The following is a 16,730-nucleotide window of genomic DNA, read 5'->3' as shown; positions in this document are numbered from 1 at the left end:
ATGGTTGCAGCATCTCAGGGTTACGTGATTTCATCTGAGACCATCACATCTGGCCTCTGATAAGCAAAGCCAATGGGGGAAGCCGGATTCACTTAACAATGTGATTCATTTAACATCTGCAGTGATTTCTTTAACAACCGTGGCCAAAATGTCATACAATCAGACGTGACTCCCTTAACAACCATCTTGTTTAGCAACACAAACTCTGCTTAATCAATCCAAATAGAGCTGGGAGGGACCTTGGAGGTCTTCTAGTCCAACCCCCTGCTCAGGCAGGGGACACTATACCATTTCAGACAAGTGACTGTCTAGCCTCTTCTTAAAAACCTCCAGTGATGAAGAACCTACAATTTCTGAAGGTAACCCATTCCACTGCTTTATTGTCCTCACTGTTAGGAAGTTTCTCCTTAATTCCAGGTTGCTTCTCTCATTGATTAGTTTCCATCCATTGTTTCTTATCTTTCCTTCTGGTGCTTTGGAAAATAAGTCGACCCTCTCCCTCTTCTTTGTGACAGCCCTTCAATTACTGGAATGCTGCTATCATGCCCCCCGTAATCCTTCTTTTCTCTAGACTAGCCATACCCTATTCCTGCAACCGTTCTTCATATATTTTGGTCTCCTGGGCCTTAATCATCTTACCTGGTTCCTCTTCTTTCCACTTTGGCCCCAATTGTGGTTGTAAGTTGAAGACTACCAGTGTTCGACCATTTATCTAATGGCTGTTCAAATTTGCAGAGGTGCAGAAAAGTGTTATTTATGATCTCTGTACTTGCACTTACAAATATCTCAGCATCCACACAGTCACCTCGTTGTAATTCAGGGTTAGCTTGGCAACCGTTGTGCAGTTACAACAACAGCTGCATGACAAAGCCAGCAGAGAAGATTGCAAATCGTGGTTATGTGACATCTTGCTTAATGAGTGCAGTGATTCACTTAGCAGCTGCAGGAAAAAAACAGCCATAAAATTGGGTGCAGTTGTGTGAGCCTCACTTCATAACCATACTGCTTAGCAATAGCAATAGCAATAGCAATAGCAATAGCAGTTAGACTTATATACCGCTTCATAGGGCTTTCAGCCCTCTCTAAGCGGTTTACAGAGTCAGCATATCGCCCCCAAAGTCTGGGTCCTCATTTCACCCACCTCGGAAGGATGGAAGGCTGAGTCAACCCTAAGCCGGTGAGATTAGAATGATGAGCTTTCCAGTCCCTATTGTGGTCATAGGTTGAGGACTATCGGTATCTCAGTTCCTAGACCAGGGATGGTTAACCCTTTTCTAAAGGTGTGGCAAAATTGTACGTGCATGCTATCGTGCGCACACATGCCCACCCACCTGCGCAATGCGCGCACAATTCCCCCTATGAGGGGTGGGAGTTTTTGCCCTCCCCAGGCTCCGAAGTCTTTCTGGAAACCCGAGGAGAGAGAAAACAGCCTTCCCCGGCCCTCCAAAAGGCCCAAAATCAGCCAAGGGCTGCCATAGTGGCAAATATGGCTTCACATGCCATCACGTGCTGTTCAAACCATTGGTTGCCCTCTAACAGCACTGGATGACATCGCCAGGTCTTGCTGCTTTAGCAGAGTAAGGAAGATACTCAGAGAGAAGTCACACCCTGGTCAGCGTCTCTTCGCACTTTTACCATCGGGCAGAAGACGTTGAAACATACCCAGTTGAACAAATATGTTTAAAAATAGTTTCTGTCCTTGGGCTGTCAGACTCTTAAACAGAACCACCATCACTCCATGCACATGTGGAAATGTAGGACTAATTTTTCTTTTTCTTTTTTTCTTTTAAGTACTTGCATAAGGATTATCCTTTATGCTATTTATGTTGTTTGTATTTTTTGTCACAGATTGCACCAGTGAGGCTAAAACCAATTTCGTTGTATACATGATGTACAATGACAATAAAGGCTGTACTTAATTAGTCTCTTATCATCTGAGGTATTTGTATATATTTATCAAGGGCTATTTCTACATTCAGGAGCCTTTTTCTTAGAGCCTGCTGTAATTCACTGAATTTAGAATAGCAGAGTTGGAAGGGACCTTGGAGGTCTTCTAGTCCAACCCCCTCCTTAGGCAGGAAACCCTATACCATTTCAGACAAACGGCTATCCAACATCTTCTTAAAGACTTCCAGTGTTGGGGCATTCACAACTTCTGGAGGCAAGCTGTTCCACTGATTAATTGTTCTTACTGTCAGAAAATTTCTCCTCAGTTCTAAGTTGCTTCCCTCTTTGATTAATTTCCATCCAGGGGTGAAATGCTACTGCTTGTGCCCGGTTCGCTGGAACCAGTAGTAACAAATGCTTTTAAAAAGTAAAAAAAAAAGGTTCCCATAATCGTGCGGAACAGCTGATTGTCACAGCTGATGAACCTTTTTTTACTTTTTTAAAAACATTTTTACTACCTATTCGCCCAACTGGTAGTAAAAAAATGCTTTAAAGGGTTAAAATAAAAGGTTCAGACTATCAGCTTTTTGACAATCAGCTGTGCTGTGGGGGTATCCTTTTTCTTTTTTTTCTCTTTTTTACCTTTTTAAAACATTTTTTACTACCTATTAGCCATAATCGTGACTCTGTGAGGTTCTTGCTCATTGTAGGGACCATTTTGTGTGAAGTCCAGCTGCTTTTGCATGGTGTGTGAGTCAGTTGTGTAGCTTTTGTGTTATTTTTGTGTAAAGTGTGATGATTGGTTTTCGAGCTCTCTGTGACTCTGTGAGGTTCCTGCTTGTTGCAGAGACCATTTTGCGTGAAGTCCAGCTGCTTTTGCATTGTGCGTGAGTCAGTTGTGTAGCCCACCCAGCCACATGACCACCAAGTCATGCCCACAGAACAGGTAGGGAAATTTTTTAGATTTCACCACTGTTTCTACCCATTGCTTCTTGTCCTGCTTTCTGGTGCTTTGGTTAATAGCTTGACTCCCGCTTCTTTGTGGCAACACCTGAGATATTGAAACACTGCTATCATGTCTCCCCTAGTCCTTCTTTTCATCAGACACTAGACATATCCAATCCCAGCAACCGTTCTTCATATGTTTTAGCCTCCAGTCTACTAATCATCTTTGTTGCTCTTCTCTGCCCTCTTTCTAGAGTCTCAACATTCTTTTTACATTGCAGGCTCAAAGTAGTCCAATCTTACCCCGAGATAGCCCACATCCAGGAAAGAATAGATGTGTGTCATCCTAGTTCCCGGAATATTTCTTTCTGACAAAGGAAAACTTGTTAGGTGCCAGTATGTGACCCTGTAAATCTCACCTTAATGGTATCTCCAAGGCAAAGTCCACAGCTACTGCTGAAAACATCGGCCATCACCCTTGAGGCAGCTGAATTTTTATGACCCAATAGAAACTAGATTGCTTTCATTTTTTCTTTCGTTCAGCCCAACAATTCTTGAAGAACTTTTAAAAAATTCTCGCAGGACGAGACTTCACATTCCTGACCCTGCCACAGAAAATACATTCCTGCTTTGCTGCCAAAGTTTTGTGAGATGGTAACTCCCCAACTTCTCCTCCTCCAAATCTGTTGACCATGGTCCCAGCCAAAAGGTACATAAGATGTAAGCTGATACATCTAAAGAGCCCCAGGTTTCATTAACCATAGAACCTGGGTTAATAAGATCTCCCTGCAAGATCCTGGGACCAGTTCTTGATTTAGCTGAATTAGCCAACCAAAGAATTGAGGCCTTTGAACTCTGGTGCTGGAGAAGACTCCTGCAAGTCCCTTGGACTGCAAGGTGATTAAACCGGTCAGTCCTAGAGGAGATCAACCCTGACTGCTCTTTAGAAGTCCAGATCCTGAAGAGGAAACTCAAATACTTTGGCCACCTAAAGAGAAGGAAGGACTCACTGGAGAAGAGCCTAATGCTAGGAATGATTGAGGGCAAAAGAAGAAGGGGACGACAGAGAATGAGGTGGCTGGATGGAGTCACTGAAGCAAATAGTGTGAGCTTAAATGGACTCTATTAAGATCCAAATAAATACCTAAACTCAAATGGCTTGAAAGCTCTTCCTAAGATGGCATAAGGTATAGTGTTCTCTCTTGATCAATGATGATTGAAGATATAAGGAGTTGCTCTTCCATTCTTCCAGCAACTTCTGCCAGCTCCCTTTGTTTTTGCTTACATAGCTTGAATCCAGTGTGTGAAGCTTGTTTATTAATTATTTCACTATTAGATTCAGATCCGGCCTTTCCTCCTGGGGTTCAAGCAAATCTGAGTCCCTCTGGGAATAGGGCGGCATATAAATGAAATAAACCTATATAAATGAAAATAAACCAAATCAACCTCCTGTTTTATCCCCATGACTATTTTGCGGAGTAGGTTAAGCTCAAAAGACGATTGGCTCCAGGTTTCTGTACTGACATACGTAACAAATCAGCCCATTTTCTCAGGTCATATAATTTACACTGAACCGTTCACGAGCCAGTTTTTCCGTACACATATTTCAGGTGGTCCTTGACTTACGACTGTAGCTTGAGTATAGAAGACGTTAAGTGAATCCATTAAACCCATGGGCATTTTTTTTGTGCTGAAAACAGATCCAAAAATGCCAAAAATGTCAAAAGTCATGGTCACATGACCATGGAATGCTGCAGACAGCTGTAAAGGTGAGCCAGTTGCCAAGCATCCAAAATATGATCACATAACTGGGGTGGGGGGGAGGTCATCAGTGGTCATAACTTTGAAATCGGGTTGTAAGTTCCTTTTGGGGAGTCCATTGTAATGTCAGTGGCTGAACAGCTGATCATAAGTTGTGGACTACCTTTATCATAGTTTAATGCAGGGGTGTCAAATTCGATTTCATTGAGGGCCGCATCAGGGCTGTGTTTGACCTTGGGAGGGTTGGGGGGACGTGGCCAGTTCGATGTCACTCGTGTTGTGGGTTCCTGTGGTGGCCTGAGTGCTATGCCAGCGAAAACAGGCTACCGAGCTCCTGCAACCTTCTGCCAGCAAAAATAATCATCATGATTCTTTGTCTGGCCTTCAGGTGCCTTGGAAAATAGCTTGACCTTTTTTGCTGGCAGATGCACCGTGGGCTGATCCTGTGCTGTTTCCAGGGCAGCCCCAAGGACCAGATCGAAGCACCCTTTTTGACACTCTTGGTTTGATGTGAGAGTGCAGCTGCTAGATTCTTTCATAGGTTTGGGGACAAGTGTCGCATGAACACTTGAGCATAAAACTGAAAATATATTTCCCATGAGGTCTCCTAGTTTCATTGCAACCCGTAAGAGATATACCAACTACTTCTCATGATTGCATTATTCAAACATCTAGGCCAGGGGTGGGTTCCTGTACCGGTTGGTGACGGTTCTCTTCGTGTGTGTGTGCCACACATGGCTTGCTCAAGCGCAGTTGACTTTAAATTGTTCTGCGCATGTGCAGAAACATGTCGGCAACAACAGAAGAGACCAAGGAACAGGTTCGGGGGCATCGCCAGCCTGAGTCGCTGCTGGTTCTGCGACCCAGGCCAAATCACCACTATCGGTTCGGCCAAACCGGGCCGAATCAGGAGCAACCCACCTCTGATCCAGGCTCTGTCTTACAAACACACTGTCAACCCTGAAGCTGACCCGACTGAAGCCATTTTTGAAAGCTTCAGTGTTGCCATTGAGGAGGGACGGCTTTGAGATAGTTGGGATTCTTTAGCCAAAACAAAATACTTTCTCTTGGGAACCAAGGACATTCTCACACCTGATCGGAGGAAGGCAGAGTGATGTCACCCGCCAACCAGACCGTGCCGTGATTGGACCATATGATTGATTGTTTTGAGAAAGTGACAAAATTTTACTTTTAATTAGGTGAAAACCGTGGAAGTCTTCAGAGTCGGTTTTCACCAGACTTGTGCCAATATGATATATCCAATAAAGCTATTCTTTGAGGAATCTACCTGCCTTGGAGTTTTGCTTTCTATGGGTCTATTACTTGGAACACACACTTAATATGCAGCATCCACTTCCAGCAATTCAGGTAGAAACATTTATGGATAATCTTTGCCAACATTCCAATCTGACCAGACTTTGAGGGGTGAATAACAAAGCATGAATAACAATCATAAGACAGGCAGCCAGAGTGGCGCCAAAAGTCAATGCCAGTTACTTTTCAAAATTTGGCATCAAGCCCTGCGGCCTCCCTTTGCCCCACCAGAAGAGATGCTTCCAGAGATAGCACGTTTCAAAGAGCGGGGTCTGCTGCTGACAAAGCCTATTATTTACCCTAAACTGCTTGCTTCTCTCAAGCAATGAACCCAACCTTGGGAGCTTGAAGATGTGTGGACTTCAACTCCCAGAATTGCTGGCTGGGGAATTCTGGGGGTTGAAGTCCATACATCTTCTAACTGCCATGAGTTAGAAACGTTGTCTTGAGAGATGAGGAATCCTCAACAAATCCCCCACAAGATGTTCATTCTATTCTATTCTATTCTATTCTATTCTATTCTATTCTATTCTATTCTATTCTAGGACTACCTGGACTGGCAAAATGGTGTCCACTAGGCCATGAAGAGTTACAAGCAGAGGCATCCTTGGGTAGAGGTCAAAAAAGTGAAGATAGCAGCCAGAAATATGAAACCCAAGCCCCACCCTTTTTGCATACATCAAGAAAATAAAAACTAAAATAGGTGGATGGAGGAAAGAAACAAGAATGAATGAAGGAATATAACAAAACTCAAAAACTAATAGCTATGAGTAGAATAAGAGGGTTAAGAATAGTGAAATCCAAATGAAATACAATAGAAGGGGAAATAATATAAGGTGAGCGGTATCGATTGATAATTGCTATTAGAAAGAACAGGAAGCTCCTGTTCGTATTGTATTGTGTAAATGTGGTGTACGTCTAAGTTTTGTGTGTGTGTATTTTACATGTTTGTTAATTAAAAAAGAAAAAAGAAAATAAAAACCTTGGCCACAATCATGTAAACAAAGCCCTGTCCTTTTTTTAGGTGTGTTATGACATACATAAAAAGAGCAAGGTTTTCACCACATGATTGTGGCCACAATCTTGGGGGGGGGGATGTTTTGACCCCAGCCAGCAGATTCTTCTGGTTAGAAGCAATTGAATAGCAATTAAGTGTATTGTCCATTACCTGAAGAACTGACCACTGAAAAGCTGAAGCTTCCCTTGAGTCAGGGAGCAGTAAGTGAATTTTTAGGCCAGCGTTTCTCGACCTTAACCATTGTAGGAAGTTAGCACCCACCCCTCTCCTAGGGAAATGAAATATTTTAGGAAATATTAAAAGGGCAGAATATTTCTCCTAAAAGGGAGGGAGAAACTCAGACCTGCCTCACCTTTGTTAATGGGCCATTAAGGCCTCGGCCAGCTTATCTACAACTCAAAAGACATGGCCTCCAGGAACATAATAGGATTCATCCAGCAACAGAGCTCACCACATGGCACCTGGGAAGATTACATCACCCTGCAAGGCTCAACCAAGCCTGGGACTCAGGACAGCCTATAGAGTTGCCCCTGCATGGCTCCATGGGAGTCTGACAACCAATAAGAATACAAGCTCAAATTCAAAAGCCCAGAGAGGGCATAAAACCCAGGCACTCTCAGCATATCTTCCTTTTTTTTGCCCAGGACCTCAAAGCATGTGATCCTCTCCACCGTTAAAGCCATCTTTCCAAACAGCCACCATTGTTTCCAGTGTCTTCCTCCCTACTTGGAACTGGACCCAGATGGACATTTCTTCCAACACCATTTTAAGATGTGTGGACTTCAGCTCCCAGAATTCCCCAGCTGAATTCCAGGAGCTGAAATCCACTCATCTTAAAATGACTAAGACGGAGAAACACCGGACTAGACCCGCACCTGCAGCAAAATTACTCAGTTTCATTAGAAAAGGCATCTATAGAGTTCAGCCAGTGTCCTGAGAGGAAAACAACGCCACTTTTATTCGGATTGCAATCTGTGCTCAGTGATTAATTAGGTCACTGGTTCAAAGGGACTTTCTAGGTTTATTGTGAGAATAAAATGGGATGAGGGCTTGTATAATCGGGTCTCAGCTCCCCCCAACATGGGCAGAATTCAACAGCGGCAGTCAAGATTGGATAAAGGGCCCTCAGGTTTAAAATCATGTCGTTGTCCCTCCTAGAGGCCTCTATTTGACTACAGGTAGTCCTTGAATTACAACCTTGCTGAGGGACCATTCAAAGGTATGACAGACTAAGTTACTTAGTACTGTAGGAAGTTGGCACCTACCCCTCACCTAGGAAAATGAGATATTTTAGGGAATATTAAAAAGGCAGAATATTTCCCCTAAAAGGGAGGGAGAAACTCACCCCCCCACCTTTGTCAATGGGCCATTAAGTCCTGGGTCAGTCTATTCTACATAACAAAGATCTACCTCCTTCAGGCAGAGCCATAACCCCTTCATTATATCATCACCCAGCAAGGCTCAACCAAGCCTGGGGCACAGACAACCTCCAAACCTGCATGGCCCCATGGGAATCTGACAACCAATCAGAACACAAGCTCAAATTCAAACTCAACAGATGGCATAAAACCCAAGCAGTCTCAGTTTCTCTCCCTTTTTGCCCAGGACCTCAAGCCATGCGATCCTGTCCACCATTAAACCATCTTTCCAAGCAGTCTCCATTTTTTCAGTGTCTTTCTTCCTTCTTGGAACTGAACCCAGATGGGCATTTCTTCCAACAATGCCAAGATTTGAAGTTTCAATAGCTGCCCTCCCACGCAATCATGTCAGACTGTAATTTACGATGGGTTTCCCAGAAATCTGCATTTACTTCAGGTTTGCAGCTCAAACCACCCCATAATGAACCATGGGTCTGCTTATAAACCATGGCATTCGCTTTATGATCATAGCATTTGCTTAACCACCATTGCAAAAAAAGTTCAAAAAATCTGGCATGATCTTAATCGTGATTTACTACTTAATGACTGTCATAACTTATGACCGAAATTGCAGGCTCAACCAGGACTTCTTGCAGTGTAGAAAAAACAAGGTACTGGACTATTTTCGGTTTAATCAGATACATTTTTTAGATATTGTTGAAAGAAATGTCCTTCTGGGTTCAGCTCCAAGTGGGGAAGAAGACACTGGAGACATGGAGGCTGCTTGGAAAGATGGTTTATTGTTGGACAGGGCCACATGGCTTGAGCCCTGAACAGAAAAGGGGATCACATGCTTCAATGTTGGTGGAGAAGAAGAGAAGGGCTGAGGGAGGGGCTTGCTAGGCTTTTTATACCCTGTTCAGTCCCACCTCTCTGTTTCCTGTTCCTGTGTAAGAAATGTATTCTGACTCCCATGGTGCCATGCAGGGGGCTACTCTCTAGGCTGTGATGAGTTCTCAGATGCCTTGTGGTCAGTTGAATAATATCCCTTCCCCCTACAGCTGCAGTGAGGAGAAGTCTTTATTATGTAAAGTGGGCTAGCCTGGTCTTAATGGCCCATTAGCTGGGGGTGGGCAAGAAGCTACAGATAACTATTCTGTCTTTTAAAACATGTTTCTTTTCACATCCAGAGAAATATTCTGCCTTTTCAATATTTCCTAGGATATTTCATTTTTCTGGGAGAGGGCTGGATGATAACTTCCCACAATATTTTGATATTTTCTTGGCAAAGAAGTTTACCTGATGGTTGGATTAGAACCTGCATGTTTTGAGGCCGTCTATCCTGAGGAATCACGGCTAGTGAACAATCGTTCACCATATAGGAGAGAGGATTCCTTCTCTGAATACCTCCATAGCTGCAGCCAGATCCAGGTGGGAATATCTGACAGATGGATGTTTAAAGCACCTAGGAAGCTTTGGCAATGTCTCATCAAACCTCGTCCTTCAACTGTTATTTAAAACTACTATTACTCTTTAACACGGTGGTGGGTTGCTAACTAGTTTTACTACCGGTTTGCTCATGCTCGCGTGCAACGCTTCTGAGGGTGGGCGGGCGGAGCCTCCCACCGCCACCACTACAACCCACCTCTGCTTTAACACTTTAGAGAATTCTGGATGAGGGACAGCAATTTATCCGTGACCCGTCAAAAGTGCGGTCCACAAAAGCGCGCTCGACAAAAGCGCGCATTTGACATCATCACAGCGCGACGAAAAAAAATAAAAATTGAAATAAAAATAAAATTAAAGCAAGCCGATTCACATAAAGGTAAGGGTTAGGTTTAGGGTTAGGGTTAGGGTTAGGTTAAGGGTTAGGGTTAGGTTTAGAGCGTTAGGGTTACGTTTAGCGTTAGGTTAAGGGTTAGCGTTAGGTTTAGCGTTAGGTTAAGGGTTAGGTTTAGGGTTAGATTTAGGGTTAGGTTAAGGGTTAGGTTTAGGGTTAGGTTTAGGGTTAGGTTTGGGGGGGTTAGGGTAAGGTTTTCGCTTTATTTTTACATTTATCGATCACAGCGCGATGTTTTTGTCGCGCTGTGATGACGTCACGTACGCGCTTTCGTCGAGCGCGATTTTGTCGTCCGCGGTTTTGTGGTGGAACCAATTTATCAGTCAGCCTGGCTCCACCATATAAAAAGAGAAAACTCAGGAAGAATCAACCTCACAGGGCTCAAATGATTTACTAAGATTGTATTACTATTATTCTTCTCTTCCCTCCTAGTATCTCTCTCTTCCCATGTTGCTTGTATCTTTCTATTTATATTGTTTTCATTTTTTTCCCTAAGGTTTGATAGCTTCTTAGTAACCTTGACTATCACTAAGTGCTGTATCTTTTTATTCTTGATGACTGTATTTTATTCTCCTTATGTACACTGAGAGCAATATGCACTTAAGACAAATTCCTTGTGCGTCCAATCACACTTGGCAAATAAAGAATTATATTCTGTTGGGAAGCTAAGATGGGATCAACGCCGATCCTGCACTGTGAAAGGCAACAGGGACCATCTTATAAATTGGAGCAGGGGGGAGAGTTTCTTTGAGAGTGGACAGAATAGCACCCTTCCCCCAAAGTGGGCACAGCCAAGATAAAGAAGTGGACCATACCAACAATGATGTAATCTAACTCAGATTTAAATTTGATCAAAATTAAACAAAGTTTAAAGTTAATGATACACACGCACACACACCCCTTTCAAACTTCAAACTAATGAAAACTGAGAGTCACTTTGATCTGGTGGTTAAGGCAGCAGGCTAGAAAGCAGAAGATTGTGAGTTCAAATCACGCTTTAGCCTTGAAAGCCACTGGAGTGACTTTGAGCCAGTCATTCTCTCTTCGTCCATCCCTCCTCACAGGGTTATTATGTTGAATATTTGCCACCTTGAGTTATTTGTAAAAGCAATACAGGTGGGATATAAACAAATAATCAAACACACTTTGGAGGAACCTGCTGATAGCCATACTTTGATCTTCATCTTCTTACCTGCAATTTGGGCCTCATAGCTGCACAGAAGACTTGCCATGGTGCAGTGTATTTAAAGAGAGCCACTCTTGAACCAGCCTGTTTGAGCTGAGGGTTGCAGATGGCAGAAGGAGAGGGATCCTGCCCGGCCTTGGGATATTGGTCATAAGAAAGGCTCCCACTTCTTGAATCCCACATGGTCTCGAGTGCTGCACGCAACCACCATCCGCTGAGATTGAGAGTCAAACCGAGGAACTGGAGGAAAAGGAAAGTGAATCAGCACACACCTGTGCAGGTAAACTCCCTGGCTTATGGCCACGCCTTGACAGATACTTCTTCGCATTGTCTCCTCCCTGTAAGAGAGAGAAGCTGGAAAGAGGAAACAAGATGAGAAACCACAGATGAATGTGGGTCAAAAGCAATCAGGGAAAAGCAAACAGTGTCTCCTTCCACAGTTGTTACATTGAATAAGGAGGAAGATTTTTCTTAACAAAGGGAGAATTGGCAGGAGTTTCATGTCAGAAGGACAAACTTTTTCTTTGGCAGCAAAGGTTACTCAAGTTAACTTACCCAACTTTTTAAAATCGCCTTTTAAAAAAACCCTGAGATAAAACAGGGAATAAAACCATACTAATGTCCAAACAACCGTAAATTCTAAGTTGCGTAACAAAAACTTAGAAATTGAATGAAAGAACGTACATCTTTGTGCATAAAAAATTGTAAAGGTTTCACTTGTCCAGTCGTATCCGATTCTAGCGAGCAGTGCTCATCTCTGTTTCTCAGCAAAGGGAACCCGTGTTTTCTGTGGCCATGTGGCCCGTGGCATGACAAAACCGCGGTCCATTAAAGCGCGCCCGATTAAAGCGCGTCGCTGACATCAGCAGCAGCGCGACAACAACGACCGCGGAGAAAAAAGGGCGCTTTAAAAAGCGCTTTTAAAGCAAGCCGATTCACGTAAAGGTAAGGGTTAGGGTTAGGGTTAGGTTAAGGGTTAGGGTTAGGTTTAGGGTTACGTTAAGCGTTAGGGTTAGGTTTAGGGTTAGGTTAAGGGTTAGCGTTAGGTTTAGCGTTAGGTTAAGGGTTAGGTTTAGGGTTAGGTTTAGGGTTAGGTTAAGGGTTAGGTTTAGGGTTAGGTTTGGGGAGGTTAGGTTTAGTTTTACGCGTTAATTTTACCTTTACCGCTCACAGCGTGCTTTTTTCGTCGCGCTGTGATGACGTCAGGTACGCGGTTTCGTCGAGCGCGCTTTAGACGACCACGGTTTTGTGGTGGAACCATGTGGCCAGCACGGCTATACACCACAGGAACATGGAATACTGTTACTTTCCCACCAAAGTGGTACCTATTTATCTGCTTGCACTTACTTGCTTTCTAATTGCTAGGTGGGCAGGAGCTGGGACAAGTAACAGGAGCTCACCCCATCGTGCAGCACTTGGGTCTCAAACCTAGGCGGTCAGTTTTCCAACCGATAAGATCAATGTGTTTTTAACAACTGAGCCAACGTACCATCTTATTGTGCATAGTTAACATTAAAATATGATGGTAATTACAATATTTTTAAAAACCTTGTAAAACAATATTTTATAATGGAGGCATCAGTGTTACCTAAATATAGAGAGGTTCTGGGGCTGTGATGGCAAACTTGTGGCACGCAGAGCCCTCTCTGCAGGCATGTGAGCTGTCGCCCCAGCTCGGTTCCACCGTGCCTGCGTGCACCTGAGACCAGCCAGCTGATTTTGGGGTCTCTGCCACGCATGCACAAGGGGGTGGGGGCGCATGTGGGAGATGTGTGTGCATGCGTGGGGAGCAGGGGTGGGTTCCTGCCAGTTCTAACCTCTTCTATAGAAGAGGTTCCACAAATCTACAGTGCCGTTTAGAACCGGTTCCAGCTCTCTCTCCCCACCCATCTGCACATCATCAAGATGAAGAGCGAGAGGAGGAATTCTGGGAGTTGAAGTCCACAAGTCTTAAAGCTGTCAAGTTTGAACACCCCTGGGGTTTTTTTCTAAAGGGTTAGGGGTGCGAGGGTCTTGTAACTTGACAACTTTAAGACTTGCATGCTTCAAATGCCAGTTTCTGAGCCAACATTTAGGTTGCTAAGCAAGAGTGTTGTTAAGTGAGTTTCACCACATTTTACAAGTTGGCCATGCCCACCCAGTCACATGACTGACAAGCCACTCCCCCAGGTCACATGGATGGCAAGCCACTCCCACAAAGCAGGCCACACCCACAGAAGAGGTTCTAAAAATGTTTGAAACCCACCACTGGTGGGGAGGCACATGAACAGTGATTGCGTGCGTGCGCAGGGGGCAGGGTGCAAATGGGGGGGGGGTCATGTCGCATTATATGTGTTTGTGTGCAAGCGTGCACACTTTTGGCACTCAGTGTCGAAAAGGTTAGCCATCACCATTCTAGGGTCTAAAGGAGTGAGAAAGTGGATGCTTCAATATGGCACAGTGCCCCCAACTCAGTTGTCTTGAAGGATAATCTTGATTGGAGCAGGAAGATCTTCTGACAAGCAAAGTCAGTGGAGAAGCCAGATTCACTTAACAACCATGTTACACAACTCCAGTGAGCCACCTGACAACTGTGGCAAGAAATATCGCAAAACGGGCCAACATTCCCTGAACGACTTGTCTTGCTTAGAGATGGAAATTTTGAGTCCCATTGTAGTCACCAGTCAAGGATTACAAGATACGCTGAAAAGTTTCAGGCATGGCACTGTATCATCAAACCTAGAAGCATAAAACAAAAAAGGAATAAGAATACCATTCCAGTTCAAAAGGCATCACCAGGATTGTCAACATCCTAAGAGAGATTTGGAGGAGCGAGTCTTATATTAAGAAGAATGGGAGCAGAACTGCCAAAGAATCGATGAACTGCAGAAAAAAAAGGAACATTTCACATGAAGACAATTCTCTGCAATCCCCTCTTTGGACTCTAGATGGAGAACCAGGGTAAAAACACAGCCAGGCCTTTTTTGCCACTCAGAAACACAAATTTGGCCTTTGGCTTCCCTCATTTTTTCATGTTTTGGTGGCCTAAACTGGAAATTAGGAATGCATGTATAACACAGACAGCTGCATATTATTAAGGTGGTAGTCTTTGGGGTTTGAAGAAAACAAACAGTTGGGCACAGAGCAGCAATGGTATTGTATTCTCTTCACTAACGGTTCAGTAGCGGGAGCGCGCTAGCATATCTGGGCATGTGCAGAAGGTCTGTGATGACATCAGGGTGGATGGGCGGAGCCTCGCACCGCCACTACCGGTTCGCCTGAACCGGTGCAAATCGGCAGCATACCATCTGTGGGAAGTTATCATCCAGCCCTCTCCCAGAAAAATGAAATATCCTAGGAAATATTGAAAAGGCAGAATATTTCTCTGGGTGTGAAAAGAAACATGTTTCAAAAGACAGAATAGTTGCCTATAGCTTTCTGCCCATCCCCAGCTAATGGGCCATTAAGATGGCCAGGCTAGCCCACTTTACATAATAAAGACTTCTCCTCACTGCAGCTGTAGAGGGAAGGGATATTACTCAACTCCACATGGCATCTGAGAACTCATCTATACCTGCACTCATCACAGCCTAGAGAGTAGCCCCCTGCATGGCCCCATGGGAGTCTGACAACCAGTCAGAATACATTTCTTACACAGGAACAGGAAACAGAGAGGTGGGACTAAACAGGGTATAAAAAGCCTAGCAAGCCCCTTCCTCAGCCCTTCTCTTCTTCTCCATCAACATTGAAGCATGTGATCACCTTTTCTGTACAGGGCTCAAGCCATGTGGCCCTGTCAAACAATAAACCATCTTTCCAAGCAGCCTCCATGTCTCCAGTGTCTTTTCCCCCACTTGGAGCTGAACCCAGAAGGACATTTCTTTCAACACATCTCTGGCACAGAGGCGAATTCAAACATCTACTTACTACCAGTAGTATTATGGTTGGTTGCACATCCAGCCACATGTTTGCACTGGGTTTGGTACTTTTGTTCACTTATGAGTCCTCCCAAGAACCTGAGCTAGGCAGATATTGTTTTTTTTGATGATGTTAAAGGTATCATCGCTGTTCAAGAAAAGCTGCCTGTTGATGAGGATTTTGTCAATGCTGATTGTGCTTTGGATGTTTTGGGGTTGCATTCAAATCACATTTTACTGTTACTGGCTTTGAGGCAGTCTTGATGCCTAGTGACTGCCTGGGCAAATCCCTGCAATTTTCTTTACCGCGTTTTTCAGAAGATGCTTGCCATTGCCTTTCTCTTTTCCCCAGGGTTAATGCGAGAGCGGCTGGCCTAAGACCATCCAGCTGACTCCATGCCTAAGGCAGAACTAAGGCAGAACTAAAACTCACCATCTCCCACTTTCCAAACTGCTCTCTTTCATGACTCGACCAAAGAGAAACCTCCTGTTGGAAGTAATGTCCATCTGGGTTCAGTTCCAAGTGTGGAAAAAGACACTGGAAACACGGAGACTGTTTTGGAAAAATGGTTTTAATGGTGGACAAGATCACATGGCTTGAGGTCCTGGGCAAAAAGGGAAGAGATGCTGAGACTGCCTGGGTTTTATGCCCTCTCTGGGCTTTTGAATTTGAGCTTGTATTCTGATTGTTTGTCAGATTCCCATGGGGCCATGCAGGGGTAACTTTGTAGGTTGTCCTGAGTCCCAGGCTTGGTTGACTCTTGCTGGGTGATGATGTAATGAAGGGGCTTTGGGATTCCTATTATGGCTCTGTCTGAAGGAGGTAGATCTTTGTTATGTAGAATAGACTGGCCCAGGCCTTAATGGCCCATTGACAAAGATGGTGGGGGGGGGGTGAGTTTCTGTTTCCCTTTTAGGGGAAATATTCCGCTCTTTTAATATTTCCTAAAATGTTTCATTTTTCTAGGAGAGGGATGGGTACTAACTTCCTATACTCCGTTGTTCCTTTCATATGTGCACCTTGTATTTAAGAGTCCTTTATTATCTTCTTAACTTTTTTTTTACCCCTGTAAGGACATCCCAGCTTCAGAAGAAGGTCCCTGCCTTCCATAAGTTCATAATTAAAGTGAATGGAACTTCAGTATTCAGAGGCAGTCTACCTCAGATGATGCAGCTTGGGGATCAATACATAAAAAGCCCCCTGATTTACACGGGTTCATCATTATATAGATCAATGGAAATTCAGTTTTCAGAGGCAAAGTCTACCTCAGATGCAAAGAAATGAGGAGGTCAGTTGTGGTAAATAGTTTTTGCAAAATGTAGAATGGAAAGCTAAAATAGCCAAGAAAATTAGAGGCACAGGATAAGGGGGGGGGGGAGAAAAAGAAAAGCAACTAAACCTACATTATGCCCACATTCACCCTACTGTTTATTATTTTATTTTATTTTTATTTTCATTTATTTATTTATTTATTTTGTCAAGCATATGTATAAGATAACAGATAAAAGTATATAAACATAATTT

The 16,730-nt window shown here is 43.8% G+C and overlaps 1 protein-coding gene across 1 annotated transcript in view; it reads right to left on the bottom strand.

The window, feature by feature from the left end:
• Nucleotides 1-11,555, bottom strand: part of MISP (mitotic spindle positioning) — a 41,323-nt gene extending 29,768 nt beyond the window's left edge. Inside the window, exon 1 of the mRNA XM_087702378.1 lies at nt 11,316-11,555. Coding sequence (XP_087558504.1) covers nt 11,316-11,492 — 177 coding nt within the window. The 5' untranslated portion in view covers nt 11,493-11,555. The remainder of the gene's footprint in view (nt 1-11,315) is intronic.
• Nucleotides 11,556-16,730: the final 5,175 nt, after the last annotated feature.

This window comes from Thamnophis sirtalis, unplaced genomic scaffold, assembly GCF_051295495.1.
Source record: "Thamnophis sirtalis isolate CommonGarterSnake01/CBP01778 unplaced genomic scaffold, rThaSir2_p1.2 scaffold_1, whole genome shotgun sequence".
In the NCBI taxonomy this organism is placed as follows: Eukaryota; Metazoa; Chordata; class Lepidosauria; order Squamata; family Natricidae; genus Thamnophis; species Thamnophis sirtalis.
The sequence above is the reverse complement of the archived record's forward strand: the minus strand, read 5'-3'. Positions and strand labels throughout refer to the sequence as shown.